The 18,530-nt window shown below is 39.2% G+C and overlaps 1 protein-coding gene across 1 annotated transcript; it reads left to right on the top strand.

Moving 5' to 3' along the window:
• The first annotated feature begins 12,145 nt into the window (after window positions 1–12,145).
• irak4 (interleukin-1 receptor-associated kinase 4) lies at window positions 12,146–18,364 on the top strand. Its single transcript, XM_038705643.1, has 11 exons — window positions 12,146–12,569; window positions 12,710–12,855; window positions 13,152–13,316; window positions 14,085–14,245; window positions 14,326–14,390; window positions 15,342–15,456; window positions 15,550–15,659; window positions 16,025–16,211; window positions 16,663–16,725; window positions 17,038–17,202; window positions 17,898–18,364. The coding sequence occupies exons 1-11, from the start codon at window positions 12,409–12,411 to the stop codon at window positions 17,958–17,960; spliced, it is 1,401 nt and encodes a 466-aa protein (XP_038561571.1). The 5' UTR covers window positions 12,146–12,408; the 3' UTR covers window positions 17,961–18,364.
• The last annotated feature ends 166 nt before the right edge of the window (window positions 18,365–18,530 follow it).

Below are 18,530 nucleotides of genomic sequence, written 5' to 3'. Positions count from 1 at the left end.
TGGATGTGGAGGTGGTGAGATGTAAGAGGGCCTGCTGGACAAATACTCAAGGTGATCTGTCAGGAATGGAATGGAAATTATCAGACATAACCTTAGTTCACCTATAGTTTTTGTGAATGGAACCAGTGTTGCTCTCAGAGCATGTATTGAAACAACTTCTACAAGGAACTGCAAAACCCCGTAACACTGCTTTTAAGAATTTCAAGTGTGTTACAAGCATTGGAGGACACTTTCATAGCATGTTTACGTCTTGTTGTTACAACATATAATAGAACATTTATAGATTGTACATATTATAATTATTTTATTGAAAATGATATTGGATGTATACAGCTTCTCCAGAATTTCAAATTTAAGATGCCTATAAGTTCAATAAAATTTTAGTCAGACTGGATTAAGGGGACTTTTTTTTAGAAAAAAAAAAGTAAATTAATAATAACACTATGAAAAATAAAAGAGGTTACCAGAAGTTACCAAATAGGAGACCACATGGAGTTACGTCACACGCGTATGACAGTAATGTGCACAGCAATTAATTAAAAAACTGAAAAAAGAAAAGATGACTGATAGATTTTACTCAGACCTATCTCAGTTGTCATGCAAATGTAATTGATGTCCAGTTTGTGTTTAGTTAAAATCACTTGCAGATCAGTCCACTCTGGGCAGGATTTGCTTCTCACCCAGCGACTATCGTAATGATAATCCCAGACCTGTAATCTGTAAGACTCAGTTTCCCAATAGTACCACAGTCTGTACTTTCAGCTCACTCCGCGGCCTGATACTCGTATTCAGTGAACAGCTTTTGATCTACTCTTCAATTACACCATGTAGCAATCATCTCCACATCCCAAAGATGGTGACTGAAGTTAAAAGTATTCACACTGATAATTTACAAACACACTCGGCTATGTTAGGCAGCTACATTTCAGAAAGCTGAGTTTTAAGGGAGTTTACAACTTTGTCATTTTTGAGCCTTTAATCTGTAATTGTAGATATTTATTTTTCCAGTTGATTTCCATGCCCTACAGTAATACCTGTACTTGCCTACATACTTCAACATGCAGAGCTAGAGACAGCGTTGTATGTTTTGTTTTATGATGACACCCTCAGATTTACATGACAGCTAAGTAATCGGAAATGGGGCCCCTGTTGTGAACATCCACAAACCTTCCTTTCTGTGACAGGTTTTTCCAAGGTGGGGTTTGGCATACATACATACACATATAACACATCACAGCAATTAGCACCTTGTGGGTATTGCATAAGGATTATAAAGTGTGTGATCCTGCCATTGGTTCCCATGTTCAATTCTAAGGGGAAAATCTGTTTTTGTAGTTTATGAACAGTTTATTTACAGTCTAATTGCAGTGACTTTGCTGAAAACATCCAAAGACATCAGAACTATTAGTCAGACAGGCTTTTAAGTCCATCTGCAACCCCACTGTCAGTTTTTAACATATTTTGCATCCCAATCCCTGATTCTGAGACTTTTACCTTTGGTCCAAGTCTCATGTTTCATGAATATGTCAAAATTATAATACCAAGGCCCTTAGCAAAGGCTGTCAGAAATCTGGCCTAGTGCTTCCTTTGCATCTTTGAATCCAATGTTGACAGTCTGTTCAGTAATTTAATTGACTGTCCAGGCAATCCTCGTCAGCTCATAGAGCCTGGAAATTTCATGTGACCATGTCATATTTACCCAGTATCTAGCATACAGTGCCTTGCGAAAGTATTCGGCCCCCTTGAACTTTTCGACCTTTTGCCACATTGCAGGCTTCAAACATAAAGATATAAAACTGTAATTTTTTGTGAAGAACCAACAACAAGTGGGACACAATCATGAAGTGGAACGAAATTTATTGGATATTTCAAACTTTAACAAATAAAAAACTGAAAAATTGGGCGTGCAAAATTATTCAGCCCCCTTAAGTTAATACATTGTAGCGCCACCTTTTGCTGCGATTACAGCTGTAAGTCGCTTGGGGTATGTCTCTATCAGTTTTGCACATCGAGAGACTGAAATTTTTGCCCATTCCTCCTTGCAAAATAGCTTGAGCTCAGTGAGGTTGGATGGAGAGCGTTTGTGAACAGCAGTTTTCAGTTCTTTCCACAGATTCTCGATTGGATTCAGGTCTGGACTTTGACTTGGCCATTCTAACAACCTGGATATGTTTATTTGTGAACCATTCCAGTGTAGATTTTGCTTTATGTTTTGGATCATTGTCTTGTTGGAAGACAAATCTCCGTCCCAGTCTCAGGTCTTTTGCAGACTCCATCAGGTTTTCTTCCAGAATGGTCCTGTATTTGGCTCCATCCATCTTCCCATCAATTTTAACCATCTTCCCTGTCCCTGCTGAAGAAAAGCAGGCCCAAACCATGATGCTGCCACCACCATGTTTGACAGTGGGGATGGTGTGTTCAGGGTGATGAGCTGTGTTGCTTTTACGCCAAACATAACGTTTTGCATTGTTGCCAAAAAGTTAGATTTTGGTTTCATCTGACCAGAGCACCTTCTTCCACATGTTTGGTGTGTCTCCCAGGTGGCTTGTGGCAAACTTTAAACGAGACATTTTATGGATATCTTTAAGAAATGGCTTTCTTCTTGCCACTCTTCCATAAAGGCCAGATTTGTGCAGTATACGACTGATTGTTGTCCTATGGACAGAGTCTCCCACCTCAGCTGTAGATCTCTGCAGTTCATCCAGAGTGATCATGGGCCTCTTGGCTGCATCTCTGATCAGTCTTCTCTTTGTATGAGCTGAAAGTTTAGAGGGACGGCCGGGTCTTCGTAGATTTGCAGTGGTCTGATACTCCTTCCATTTCAATATTAAAGCTTGGGAAATCTTTTTGTATCCAAATCCGGCTTTAAACTTCTCCACAACAGTATCTCGGACCTGCCTGGTGTGTTCCTTGTTCTTCATGATGCTCTCTGCGCTTTAAACGGACCTCTCAGACTATCACAGAGCAGGTGCATTTATACGGAGACTTGATTTCACACAGGTGGATTCTATTTATCATCATTAGTCATTTAGGTCATTTAGGTCAACATTGGATCATTCAGAGATCCTCACTGAACTTCTGGAGAGAGTTTGCTGCACTGAAAGTAAAGGGGCTGAATAATTTTGCACGCCCAATTTTTCAGTTTTTTATTTGTTAAAAAGGTTTGAAATATCCAATAAATTTCGTTCCACTTCATAATTGTGTCCCACTTATTGTTGATTCTTCACAAAAATTACAGTTTTATATCTTTATGTTTTGAAGCCTGAAATGTGGCAAAAGGTCGAAAAGTTCAAGGGGGCCGAATATTTTCGCAAGGCACTGTAGCATCAGCAAGAGCCATTTATTGCCATACCTCTCGCACACATACGCATCCTGTCCACCATTGTTGTGCTGTTTAATCCATAGACTAAGTCTGTGGTGGATGTGCTCAGTCCTCCATATCATCCACAGCCCACCATTATTCTGAGCTGTTCTTATTTATAGTCCACTAAACATTGCCACCAAGAGTTTTCACTCTGGATAAAGGATAAATCCATGGGATTAGGGTGATTCAGCATTTTAAGAGTGCTTTGTAAGGGCTTGCATGGTTAGAGATTGGGAGGGATGAATCGCATGATAAACACTCACAATCTTTGCCATAATTAATGGAAACTGAATGTTTGTGCCTCTGAGGGGTGATTATGAGATTTGTGACTTGACCACAAAGAGAATAGAACCCTGGGCTACTGAGGAGCGGTGACTTGGATACCTAATATTTTCTTTTGTATACTTGTTATTCATTACAATGGATTAAGCAAGTTTTAACAGAGAAGGAAAGGGAGTATACAGAACAGGACTCCACAATAAACTGATATTTGTGGATAATTGCCATATGAATCATCAATAATGAATCAAAGTATTCTACACTGTATTTGTGTTACATATTTCCACCACCAAAGAGCACACAGACAAACCTTACCAAAAACCTTACAGTGTATGTCAATGTATCAAGACCTTTTTATTTCTCTTCTTTACTCTTCCCCTCGGTGTAGTCCTTAACCTCATCCATCAACGTGTCGTAGCAGGTTTTCAAGAAAAGGTGAGGAACAAATAAGATGGAGCATTGTTTTATGGTTTGAAGAGTAAACCATCTGTGGTATTCTTTTGTCGTTTGTGAGCTGAGAATATTCTTAAGACCTCAAAGCTGACGTCTAGACCTGCTTTGAAGTTTCAGAGGTGCACATCATCAGAGACTGGAACAACCACTCCAACCTGCCCTGGGTTATTTATCCAACTAAAGACTGGTATTTTAAGGAGTATTACAGGATGACAATACAGGGGGGAAAACCAAGAAAAGAGAGATCAGAAAGCCCTACACAAATTAGGAATTTGTAAACCGTTAAAAAAATCTGCTTTTGTATGTAGAGACTCCAGCAGATTAGTGTCCCAGACCACCTGGTGTTGAAACCCTCTTCACATCTTTAAACATCTCAAAGTAAGTTCCTCTTGAGTGTTTTGGCATTCCTCATGGAAACTTTCATGGCACAAGTAAGAATGAAAAGAGGAGAGACCAACTCAGATGTCAGTGATTTGACCCTTGACTCCTCACTGGTCGTGGTCAGTCTAACAGAGGCTGCCATTGTCAAAGAGGAAACCTAAAGTTTTTTCTCTCTGTATCAAAAGATAAATTAGCTAACAAGCCTGTGTTTGTTTTCTTCTACTCATTTGTGTAATAAGGTTCCTATTTCGTTGTTAATGTCAGGGTAATGTTAGAAATTGCAACACGTGTTGCTGGTCTCTTTGTGGCTGTGAAACTATGGATTAGCACTGACGAGCGTTGGATTACAGGGTCCCTGCTGGGTGTCAAAGGGCCACGCTGGGTCCTTTCACCTCCGCCCTCAGTGGAGCAAAGCATCAGTGACAGGGGTTGCCTACCATCAATGATTTGCTTCAAGGAGATCAGAAGGCCTTTTCAGCATTCAGGGTTGATAATGACCTGCAGCAGTCCCCCATTCCCATGAATTACGCCCCAGTTATATCTTGGCGAGCCCGCACAAAAGGATCCCCCATAGAAATCTGGATCCAAACAATGGAGGTTATAGGCTCAGCAAGAAGCACAGTGCAGTTTAGAGCTCTGACCACAGGGGGGTGAGTCATTGTTTACATACAATGAAAAGTGGCAGTTCTCATAATAAAACAAATACAAGTTTGCAGAAAAACTAAAATGTATGAATGATGGAAACTACAAAAACGTGTTGATTAAATGAAGGGAAAAAATAACTTGGTTTGACATTGATATAATTTGATTAAAACATACAGTTCAAGTTTGCGGAAAGCACCACCATTTGATTTAAAAAAAATCTTATCCACAGTTTAAAGTTCCATTCGTTACAACTATGACTTTGGCAAATGACCAGGTGGGCAGCAAGCCAGGAAAACTCTGTTGAAATCCAGACCAAACCACTGATAAAATCCAGAGACATTTATCTCAACTTTAAATTGGGAAAGTTGATGAAAAGGCTGATGAACATATGGATGGAAACTCACAACAAGCTAATGCTAACCACACATGCCTCCAGAGATAGTGGGACCCCTGCAAACATGGACAATTACTGCTGAGTACAGTACATTTACAGGCTTTTTGGGACAGACGCCTTTCACGTTCCTAACATCATCCTTCATCACAACTCTGTTTGCAGTGTACCACCCAATGTGTCCTCATTCATAATGATCTACAAGTTATCACACTTTTCTTATTTCATATACTTCGAAACTTGCACGTATGTATTTTTAATGCTAATACACAAAGGTCCAGGTCTGTAGCACTAAGCAGCAGTGGGGAAGTTGAGGAACTCACTTGAAAGTGGAAACAGATTGCCAAAAGGCTTCAGTTGGGAATTTTGATTGACATTGTCTTTATCAAGACATGTTCATTTTGAAAGAATGAATGAAGCTACGCTCATTTATAAATACAATAAATATACCTAAATGTTTGTGTCCATGTGTCTTGATGTGCTGAATTCAGGTGCCTGTGTGCATGGCTTTGCACTGCATGACTCATGGCTTTTTGCCAGATATCCCAGAATTCACCTAGCTAACAAGTAGCCTTCAAGCAGTGGAGGCTGTTCTTTTTTTCTCATGCTGGTGCGCTCGGCTGGACAGATAATTTTGGGACTGTGGCCAGAGATTCTGAGGGAATATGAGAGGGCAACCTCCTGCAATCAGGCAGTGTTGGTGACCACTCGAGTGCAACGCAACAGCGAGCTGCCACTCAAGATGTCGCCAGATCATTTCTTACAAGTAGACTCCTGAGGAGCTGTGGATGCTTGTGTGATTCACAGGCCCAGGGAAGACTGGACAAGCAAACAGCTGCTACAGATATATTTCTGGATGTGCTACAACACACAGAAGAGAAATGAGGAGGCAATTAGAGCTTACTGTTCATAACTTAGTACCTTTAAACACCAAAATGACTTTAATTTCTGGTTGACTGGAGTCATATTGCCTCACATTATGTGAGCCCCAGTCATTTGTACGCTCTGCACAAAACTTCAAATGTTTGACTGTTTCATTTTTCTTTAATGTGATTTCATGTTTGATCCAGTTTTCTGCATGTCTAAGCATGTGTTAATGATATTATGATATTATGACCATATTGGTCAATTATGAGTGGTTGCAAGCCACTACTGCCCTCTATGTGTTACAAAGGTAACTACAGTCTCCTCATGTACTCTCATTTCAACAAAATCAACATAATAAACCATGCTACAGGGTGGTAGGGCTCTTATTGTGAATATAGCTATAAATGTTCTGAAAACATAGCTATGAAACACATTCAAAAACAAAAGCTACTAAAATGCTGCAAGCTCCCAGGGGGGTTTTCCTTTAAAAAATAAATTAAACTAGCTCAACAGTGTTCCAGTTTAAAAGGAGATTCCCTACAGTGAACTCTCAATGTCCCTCAATGCCACCCTGCTAAAAGCCTTGTATGGACTGGCAGTGGACATAACATACATTGAAGCTCCTCTATTCGACCCTGATGCTGTGCCCATACCCCCCGTTGCTCCTCTCTGTCTCCCTATGAGGTTCCTCCTATTCATTTGGCTCATTTGAATTCCAACATGCGAGACCTCTGATGAGCAGGGTGAGCTGTTACACTACACGATAAGACTGCTAATTAATTACAGCAACTGTACACATCGTCTCTGTGGCGTTGACTTGTGAACATACTGTATATCTGCCAGTTTTCACCTAATGAGTAAGATGCACCGGTCTGAAGCCCATAATTATTCAAAAGCAACGAATGCAGACATACATCAGAGAGTGTTATGCTTTGCCGTCTTATTTTAGGTAAACAGCTAATTACTTAAGCCTGAATTGTTCAGCCTGAATAGTGGTATTTTTGGTAATTCTGTTTATGCAAGGACATAAAAAGGGAAGTCTCCTTATGCCAGTTTGTGCTCATATATTATGATTACAGTGTAGTCACAGAGCTGAGCATCTTTTTACTGTACCTCTCTATTTCATTAGTCAATAGACAAGCATGACATTTCTCCTGGCTTGATTTATATGATAAGCATCAACATCTGAATGGTTAAAAATTATATAGTAATTTTATCTTGAATTTACAGCTTTAATATAATCGTACACTGACATGTCCTAGGGAGAATGGTCTCCTTCATTGCCATTCTGTGCTCAGAGCGCCAGGTATTACACTATGTAGCATTTAAATCCCAGGCAGAAAATCTATCTTGAGAACTGTAAAATGATTTTTGACTCTTCAGCAAGCTAGCTATGAGAAGAAGCTAGCTCAGTATTCTCAGGTACGGATATCATGGCAGAGACTGTGAAGAGGCCAAAGAAGACGTTGTGGATGGGAAGTCAGGAAGAGGAAAAGAAAGAGTGAATGAGCAAGAGACTGGACAAGAGTAAATATCGGACTGGCTTTTAGTTGTAGGCGATAGCTTTATGAAATACACTGAACAACATTATGCATGCAACACTTGTTTTTGCCCCCATTCATCGTGAGCTGAACTCAAAGATCTAAGACTTTCTCTACGTACACAAAAGGCCTATTTCTTTCCAATATTGTTCACAAATCTGTCAAAATCTGTGTTAGTGAGCACTTCTCCTTTGCCGAGATAATCTGCTGATCAGACAGTATGGGTATTGCACAGGTGTGCCTTAGACTGGCCACAATAAAAGGCCACTCAGAAATGTACAGTTTCACTGTATTGGTGGGTCCGGGGGGTCCGGAAACCAGTCAATATCTGGTGTGCCCACCATTTGCCTCATGCAGTGTAACACATCTCCTTCGCATAGAGTTGATCAGGTTGTTGATTGTGAAAGTGCGTTTATAATTTTGTTCAGTATAAAAGCTGGGCTTGGACTAGTAAGTGATATTAGCTGGTTTGCGTTGTTGCACTTGCTTGATGTTTAGTTGTGTTAGCAGATTTGTCGACAAAGTAAGAAGTAATGTAATTAAAACAAATGCATGTGTACAGCTGTCCATCATTACATAAGTGAATTGCACTGTAACTCAAGGGTCTCCAAATGGCAAAAAATATCAAATCTTACTCAAAGCTGCACATAATTACACATATTTTTCTTGTTTTATATACTGTACATTGAGTATGGAATATGTTGCAACCATCTTAGTTTGTATTAAGAAACAGTCTCAACATTAAAACATGTTTCTATTGTGCAGCAAAATTAATATTTTTATTAAGTGTTAAATGAGTTTTTGAACGACTGACAGACTGACACAAATGTAAATTATAATAGGTGAGAGGCGCATACTGGGGCTAACAGCCTCCCAAGCTTCCCTGCTTTTCTTCTAGTACCAGCTCTCATCTCATCTATTTCCCGTGGAGGTTTCCTGGACATCATATGACTTCCTCTGATCACGTCCTCCACCTGCAGAGTTTCTCTCTGGTGATTTAAGCCACTCTGGCACTTCTCCCGCCTCTGCCCTTGTTCCCAAACGGCGGGGGAGCTCCCTTTCTACTCTCCCTTGCAACCTTCCTTCCTTTCTTCCTTCACTGTCTGATCTTTCTTCTATCCTCCTCTCTCAGTTATTGTGTGCCCTCTCCTCCGTGTCTTCTGTTTGGTTTCCCTTTTCTTTCTTCACTGTCACTCTCTCTCCCTTGCTCTTCTGCTGTACTCACACACACTCTCTCCTCCCTCGCTCATCCACATCAGCTCACTCCATCTCCCAGCTCTACAGGAGAGCCCAGAGTCTGGCACACCAGCAGATGCAATGACACACATACACACACACACACATACACAGCATTAATCTGAGAGCTTGGAGGCTTGTGGTTGTAGGTTACTGTCAAATGTGAGGCTCCCTTGAAGGTCCATCAGGCAGCAGGCAATTTCTTTACATTGCAAATATTACACCCAACTGCTCACCCCCTCTGGCTTGTGTTTATACCCCGATGCACACACACACACACACAAATAAAGCCACATAAAAAATTAGCCACATACTAGAACAGAGGGGCAGATACACACAGTCCCTTTCATGAAGTCACACAGATACACACAAATGCACTCACACCTACAATTACACATAATTTTACAATGATCAAATGCACCCCCATAAATACACACACAAAAAAACATGTTTCACAACAAACAACCACTGATGAGCATCCAAAAAGCTCATAAATTCAGGATTATGTGTTTGTGGAAGCCTGTATCAAATATCAGAAATAAAGAGGATACACACTCTTGGCCACCACAATTGCAGTAATGGCTCTCATTATGCTGTACCATACAAAATAACTTAATTGCAGTTTGTTTACACATGTGGTGAAGTCTCCTTTTCATTTAATTTAGACCATGTGCATGCATTGTCAGAAGATATAAAAAGTCCATGGGGGGGGGGGGGGGGTGTCTGACTCACTAAAGTATTACGAGATTTTATTCTCATGCTTGGTGTCACCCACCTAGCCTTACAACATAATAAACCGGCCTGCTTGTGACAGTGGACTCTCGGCTTAGATCATTTCGTGAATAATGTTGAATAATCATAACTTTCCTCTAAATCAAATGTGACAGGAAAAAAATTGTTTTTGCGTGTTTGTTGCTGCTGTATTAGAGACGTCCATATGCTTTGGGTCAGTGTTTCCAGAAACCTCATACGGCCTGCCATAAAACAATCACACATGCCAATTTTTTTTTTAAAGTCATCGGTTTTCAATTAAATTTTGTAATTCTGTTTCCCTCCATGTGTAGCTTCACATAGTTTCCAGATGACTGAACCTGAAGCTGAGTTTTTATATCAGTATTTACATGTTTTTGTAGTTTGTTGATATATTACATTAATTTGGCAGACACTTTTGTCCAAAATGACTTACAATAAGTGCATTCAACCTTCATAGGAACAAGAGCTAGATGTCATCAAATATCGCACCTTCATCCAAAAAGGAAGGTAGACCATCACCAGCACAACAGCAACTCAAAAAGAAAAGAAAATTATTTTAATTTTATTTCCATCTGTTTTGTGCACACATTTTTTAACCATGCTTGCTTTTTTAACCATGACAGTCGATCCACCACTTTGGTCCTGGCTGAAATAATCTCAACAACTATTAGATTGTCATGAAATTTGAAAAAGACATTCATGTCCTCTTTAGGATAAATCATACTAGCTTTGGTGAGTCACTTTCTTGCAACGTCTTCAACATTTCAATTTAGTTCATACCCAATTACCTGCAAAACTAATGACATTCCCATCAGCCTCAGCTAGACTTTGAGTATAGTGCTAAACTAAGATGGTGAACATGGCAAACATTATACTTGCTAAACATCAGCATGTTAGCATTGTCATTGCATTGTCATGAGCATGTTAGCAAGCAAACATTAACAAGTACAGTCTCACAGAGCCGCTGGCGTGGCTGCAGACTTAGTCTTGTTTCATGTGTCTACTTGGTTTTAATTTCACTAAAATAAAATGCTTAGTTTTAAAGTATGATGTTTTTCGTACAAAGACACACACACCTTGCAAATAATCCCCCACCCATCCAGCTGTACAGCCAGGCCATCCAGTCCACATGGAACTGATCACAATTCAACAAACACAGTGTATATAGCTACTAACACTCTATAAACAGATCATGTATTGCTAATAGACAAAGAAAAAGGACAATTCACGCCCTTGAGGTCAAATGGTTCCAAATTTGCCAATGGTGATTGACACAGGTTGGGTTTGATGGGGTTGTTTGTTTCATGCAGCTTGAAGTTTTGAAAGAGGAGGATATGTCTCAGAGGTTTTTCTCCTGTGATGTGTTTGGTGTACTTTGTCAGCATGGCCAGTGGTTTTAGCTGAACCAGCTAACCTGCTCAGTAAGTAAACATACAGTGTTGGCTAGTTCTTACCTGCTCCTGTTCAGCTAGCAATACCATGCATACATCCACATCCATGGGGATAAAAACAAATCAGGTACTGCCAGCAGAAAGAGAAAAGGTGAGCAAGAGAGAGACTAACAGCAACACAATTAAAATGCACAATCCACAAAAAAAGGCAGAATAACACCTGACTGGAACTTGCTATTGCTCTAACGTTACACTGACAGTACAGAGAATAACACAGTTGTATTCATATGTATTCATCAATATTGATAATTCAATCATGTAAAATATATAATAATTAATGCCCTCAAAGGGGTCATTCCTCAGCGAGTACTTTTACTTTTCATTGTTTTACTTAATTTTGAATGCAGGACTTTCTTGTAAAAGAGTAGCCTATTTCTACAGTGGGATAATGCTTCTTTTACTAAGGTATAATATCACAATACTTCCCTGACTTCTGCTGGTATGCTGAACCAAAAATAGAGATGACAGTCACACAGACAGTGAAGCACATGTGGTATGGTGGCCCTTCTGTGTCATATGATTTTTGTTATAGACTGGCATTTTCCTGTTAAAAGTAATCCCTGTACATCATCGTCGTCATTGAAAATCATATATTCTCACTCAAACTTAAGCGTATTCTCCTTATTGTCCACTAGAGGGCACTGTTATACAACAAGCATTTAGGTAAGCACAGGATATCTGTCTCCATTTCTGTTTTTCTGCCTGCTTATTAGTGCCTAAGTACAAATAAATAAATAAATACATTAAAAACAGTGGATCTCACCGACCTCCGGATGGTGCACAGTACCTTTTCTATTGTCCCTGCTTGTATTTCCGCATTGAAGGTGGAGACTTTTAGTGGGATATGCCTGCTGTGTTACGTTTGGGGAAGTTGCACAATATCGGAAAGTCACATTTTACTGAACTGTAAGTAAAGTATCAGTTTGCTAATGGTCTGCTTTTACGGGTGCACTCAACGGAGGACAATAAACCCCCGTAACGGCTCTGGTTGTTGTACATCATGTCAGTATAACCAAAACTCAGGTTGTGTTAGCTTTTTCTGGTAGAATGAATAAGTCAGTAACTTCCGGTACTTACATTCGCAACCTCAGTTATAGTTTACTTCGCAAAGTGTCCGATTTTTTGGATCCTCAAGACAGGTGGAAAGATGTTATTGCGTCGATACGGCAGCCGAGTGGGGAGTATAGGTACTCTCAGCATCATGTGAGGTAGGTGATGAAAGCTGGTGACATGGCAGACAAGCTGATGTAACGTTATTTACTGTTTATTGTTTTAAGAATGCTTGCACACACACTATCTATCTATCTATCTATCTATCTATCTATCTATCTATCTATCTATCAATCAGGAGATTTGAAGGCCTTGTTGCACAGGGTAAAAGTCCCACAGTGGAGCTGCTGGCTGACTGGGGGACCACCAACAGTACAGTGGGTGAACTTGTGGACATTTTGAAGAGTCACAAGTTACTAGCTGCTGCTAGTGTTCTGCTACCTGGTATGATTTTTTTTCTGAAGCATTATAATAACTATTGACTATATAATAGGCGTATAACCTTGGCTAAAAATTCTTAAAAGTAACACCAATAGTAGGTTACATCCTCCACATCAAAAGTGTTTTCAAATGTCCCATCTTTTTCATTTTGGTCAGAAAATGTGACACATTCAACATGTTCCATGGTCAATTTTAATGAATTTTTAAATAGTTTTAGTTTTATTGCATTTTTTGTCAGGGACAGTTTCATTTACATATAAACTGTTTATTTCTCTGTCTTATCTTTTGTCAACACAAAGTGGAAGAGGCCATCTCAGCAGTGACACAGCAGGCCTCTCCAGCAGTAGAAACATACAGTGCCCTTCCAACTAGACTACTGGAAGAGGCAGAGACACAGCCACCATCTGTCAGCTCTGTTCTGCAACCACACATTCTACTGGAGAGCAGTCAACCCGGCCACACAGGTGAGGGCACAGTAAATCCACATTTTAAGCCGATTATGTTGACACTGGCTGGTATAAATACAATATTTTTTTATGCATATTGTCCTTTATGGTGATCTGTACATGAGAGGAGGTTGTGAAGTTACTGACAGTGGAAAACCGCAACATCAGGTTCAATAACATTGTGTGCTTGTTTTGACTTTAATTGAAATATCATATCTCTTTTGTGTGGGATTAGGGGTTGAAACTAATTCTAAATAAATAGTGGTGGAAGAAGAAGCATTCAGATATTTTACTCCAGTAAAATCTGCATTGCAACAATGTAAAACTACTCCAATACAAGTCAAATGTGTGCAAGTACTTAGCAAAATGTACTTTAAAGTATCAAAAGTAAAAGTACTTATTATGCAGAAAAATGACCCAATGTGGCCACACAATTATTAGTGTGGTTGCATTAATGTGGGTAGTCATTTGATGTTGCTGGTGGAGGTGAAGCGAATTTTCAATACTTCATATATTGTTAGTGGAATTTGCAGCAATCTATCATATTTTATAAACTACTACTATTCTATGTGTAAAATGTTAATCTGCAAAGTAACCTATAATTATTGCTGCCAAATAAATGTTCAGAAGTAAAACGTACAATATTATACATATATAAAGTATATTGGAAATACTAGAATTACTCAGAATTCTACTTTAGTAAATGTATAACATTGACCCACAGGTGGCAGCAATGGGGCCTTAACCAGAAAGGTTAATGACCCTTTTCTGTGTGTGCCTCATTAGGTTTTTCCAGTTTCTTGTACAATGAGCTCTTGCAGATTACAGGCAACTTTGATGACCGTCCGATATCGGGCGGCGGCAGCAGGCTCGGAGAGGGAGGCTTTGGCACTGTATACAAAGGTCTCTTGAATGACAAACCTGTTGCAGTGAAAAAGCTCAATCCAGTAAGTGAAAGTATTTTAGTGCCCATATCTTACTTTTGAAGACCTTCTAAATTACTAACGCAAAATATTTACTCACTTAGATGGAGGATGTCTCCCTGGACGAGCTGCGAGTTCAGTTCAGCCAAGAGATCCAAACTCTGAAAGTGTATGTTTTGTCTTCTGTCTATATCCTTGTCTGTTTGCTTTTGAGTGACTCGCAGACATCTCACAGCCTTTACATTTTATTAGCTAGAGCAGACAAGCTGTTTCTCAAGTGGGTATCTTAATCAAACTTGTGAAATAAATGTAAATGGTTGTTACAGATCTTGGTCAGTCAGTAAATGTAAATGTCATTGTAGCTTATCTTTTGTGCAATTGGCAGGTTATTTTACTGATAACATTGCCATAAACAATGAAGCGTTAGAGGGATGTACATTGAAATTAAATTGTCAACGTCACAGAGGAATCTATACGTATTAATTCGAGATTAGTTTGAGATTTTGAGAAAAAAACACCAATTTGTCTGTTAAAAGTCTGTTTCAAGTGACTGTAACTTTTGAAACAAAACATATGTCCTCGTACAGATGAATAGTTGAATTCATAATCAGTAAAATGCGCCCTTTTACTGCTACAGCCTTACTTGGTCTAGTATGACCAGCAGCCTGTGGTGGCTAATATTATAGATATTGCTGTGTAACTGACATTACTAAGTTGGTTCGCTGATTTTGTAACCCTTACCTTAACCACAATGTTGTACCATTCAGCATTTCACTTGTGGCCAATTATGGCTGTTGTTTACCAAAACTACAGGGGCAAACGGCTAGCTTTTCCTCTGCCTACTAGCACAGCTAAGGTTTGTTTTTTGTACAGATTAAACAAATTAGGTATAACATGCAACTTCAGAGATGCTGGTGAGCAGATTTTGTTAACTTTAGGTTACCCGTATTATTTCCAGTCTTTATGCTAAACTAAGCTTACAGACATGTGAGTGGTTTCAATCTTCTCAGTAAAAAAAGTGAATGAGCGTATTTCCCAAAATGTCCAACAATTTCTTTAAGCCCAGCATACGTAGGTTAACATAATGATTCATATATTTGAAAATATATTTGTTCCACAGGTTGAAACATGAGAACTTGGTTGACATGGTTGGATTTTGTTGTGATGGACAGCACCCATGTTTGGTGTATGCCTTTATGGCCAATGGTTCCTTGCTAGACCGAATAGCTTGCTTGGTAAGCACTGTCTATACTACACACTCTGCCTTCTAGTACTTTGTCCCTTTTTCATACAGAACTTAATTTCATACAGAACTTTTGTCCTTTTAGGATGGAAGTCCTCCACTGTCCTGGCAACAGAGATGCTTGATAGCTGAAGGGACAGCAAGAGGTTTGGAGTATCTGCACAGCAACCATCACGTCCACAGAGATGTCAAAAGGTACATAAAGTTATGTCTTTCCTCATTAGCAGTGCCCTTTAAATGATCTTTTCTTAAAGAAATAGTTCAGCGTTTTGGGAAATTGGGACTTTCTTTCTGAGAGTTAGATGAAACATTGATACCGCTCTTAGAACCCAATTACACTTCATGTATTTTGTTACCTTCAGGCAGAACCAGGATAGCTGTTTTCCCCCATTTTCAGTCTTAAAATTAAGCTAACTCTCTGTAGATTTAACAAAGAGATATGAGAGTGGTATCAATCAGATTTCCCAAAATGTGGAACTATTTCTTTTACAAGAGTAGAAAGATCTGAATTTGATGTTTCACAGCTCATTGTGCTCATAATCTTTTTTTTGTCTTGTTAGTGCAAATATTCTGTTAGATGAAAATTTAGTGGCAAAGATCTCAGACTTTGGACTGACGAGAGCATCAGCCAAGAGGACATCGACAACCATGATGACGGATAGGATTGTAGGTACCCGTGCATACATGGCACCTGAGGCGCTAAGAGGAGAGATCACGCCAAGATCTGATGTCTTTAGCTTTGGAGTGGTAAGCATTTTGCAGACACACACATGCACCCAGAGATGCACACACAGATAGGGATATCACGGCAGGAAAGGAGAAACTGCAACGGTAATGTAAACTATTGAACACAACTCAGCAGTTTACTTGAGTGCAAGGTCCTCTTAAACTACTGACACATCCATAGTTGGAGGGCATAAACATTATAGTATACATTTCTTCCCATTTGTGAAAATAGAACTCATAAATGTCAAACATTTTAGCCATTGAATGACACTGGTTGAATGATTTATGGGATCAGCACGGTATAAAGCTGCCTGACCTTCCATATATCGCAGTATATAAAGCTTATATGTCTTAATAGGACAGCTGTGGAAACACTACAGTGTCTGTGAAGCTTCCTGGCACATGGTAAGGTAATAAAGGTTTTCTGTCTTCCAGAGTCATGTGATTAACCCCATCTTTCTGCCATCTACAGGTGTTGTTAGAATTATTGTCTGGACTCCCGCCAGCCGATGAAAACCGCGAGCCACAGTTCTTGGTAAGTGGCACAAAACAGGCTTTCACTGTGGATCTGTCAAGCTACAGTTACTACGATTACAGCTTATTAAAGCCTTTGCATTTAATTAGTTGTCGGTCAACAGACATTAAACAGTAATTGAAAGAATATGAGCCAGTTTCATCTGGGCTGATTATATGCTGAGCAGCTTTTGTTCAGACGGTAATACACATCCATTTTTATAATTTTGATAAAATCAATAATGCTAACTTGAAAACAAAGCAAAATTTTTTGTCTAGTGTATCATTGCCTTGAGTCACCTGTAGTGGGATTTTACCTCCCCCACTCTCCCAGATGGAGGTGAGGTATGATATAGATGATGAAGACGAGGAGCTGACTTTTGAAGACTTCCTGGACAAAAAGATGGGAGACTGGGAGCTGAGCCATGCGGAGAGTGTCTACTCTTTGGCCTGTAACTGCCTCCACGAGAGGAAAAACAGACGGCCAGTCATCAAACAGGTACAGTGAGGAAAGGCAGATATTAAAATGTATAGTTTAAGCTACTGTGTTAGCGTCTGCACTACGTTCTGTGTGTCACCTTGAGTGAAATACCTGTATGATCAGCTCCAGGAGCACTGGTGAAGGAAGCCCCAACAAATCCCATGAAACAACCAAACACAACGATGTCTTATATACTATGTAATACTTTCTGACTTCCCCAGCATGTCTGTGGCTCTCAGCCCCAAGCCCATATAATACAGAAGATGGTTAAAAATGTTTGTTTGGGACCATTTTCAGCTGTAGATTTGGTGCACCGGTGAAATCTCTTAAATTTTTTGTTTATAAAAGAAATACATAACTGAGGCTGTACTCCGGTGTCTTAATTTGACAATAAAGCAAGACATTTTACCTGCAAAAAAGTTATGCTATATTGTTTCTACCATTTATCAATGAAGTGAAAGAAGTAGATTGTTGACAAGGCTTCACTGACCGTGCCGAGGTCAGGTCACAAAGAACTGTAAAACTTTCAAGGGAATCAAAAAGTGGCCAATTTGAGAAGAATGAAAATCGCATGGGATTTGCTGAAGCCTCAATTAGATCACAAGTTTCCCTGTTGTCTGATGTAATGTCAAACTGTGTGTAAACAATAAAATACAACAATTCCTGTATTTTGATTTGTAGACTGTTTTAGTTAATAACATATATCGCAACAGGTCTTGTTGGAGCTTAAAGGAGTTGTCAAAAGCATCTCGCTGGAGTTGGAGGCACAGGAGTGAAGTGTAGCATCCAAGAGAAGATACAAGATTTCTGAACCTGCTCCAGTCAAAGTGCACACACTGACAAATTCATGTCCTTTTCAACAGAGAAATGAATGTTGCTTGTTGACTTTGACTGACAAAAGTTTATTGTAATAAAAAGCTGCAATTATTTTTATTTATTTAAAAGGATTTACTATATTTTTTGGAAGAAGCATGCAGCTTAGTTTTTATAGTTGTGTAACTGTTACAAACATGCGGCCGCATGTTGTAATAGCATTAAGCATTTTGTGAGGCTGTTATGTGAGACATTCTGATGGCTTAATATCTTTTTAAAAAGCTGAAAACAATTGGACTCGCCAGTGTTTCTATTACGTATGTATTGTGAAGACAGTCGAAGGAATAAAATGAATGAAACAGACAAACAAATGTATGATTTAAATATTTTTATTTTTCCTCTTCTAAAAGAAAGATTTGTAAGAAAACAAATAAGACCATGACCATGATTTCTTTTTTCTATTATAATGACACTGTATGAATATAAAGGGATTTTCCCTTCAAACATGAGGTGAGCTTAGTAGTTTGTCTAAT

Source organism: Micropterus salmoides, unplaced genomic scaffold, assembly GCF_014851395.1.
Source record: "Micropterus salmoides isolate LMB-PRFRI ecotype aquatic unplaced genomic scaffold, ASM1485139v1 Ms_hic_scaffold_8, whole genome shotgun sequence".
Classification (NCBI taxonomy): Eukaryota; Metazoa; Chordata; class Actinopteri; order Centrarchiformes; family Centrarchidae; genus Micropterus; species Micropterus salmoides.
The sequence above is the reverse complement of the archived record's forward strand: the minus strand, read 5'-3'. Positions and strand labels throughout refer to the sequence as shown.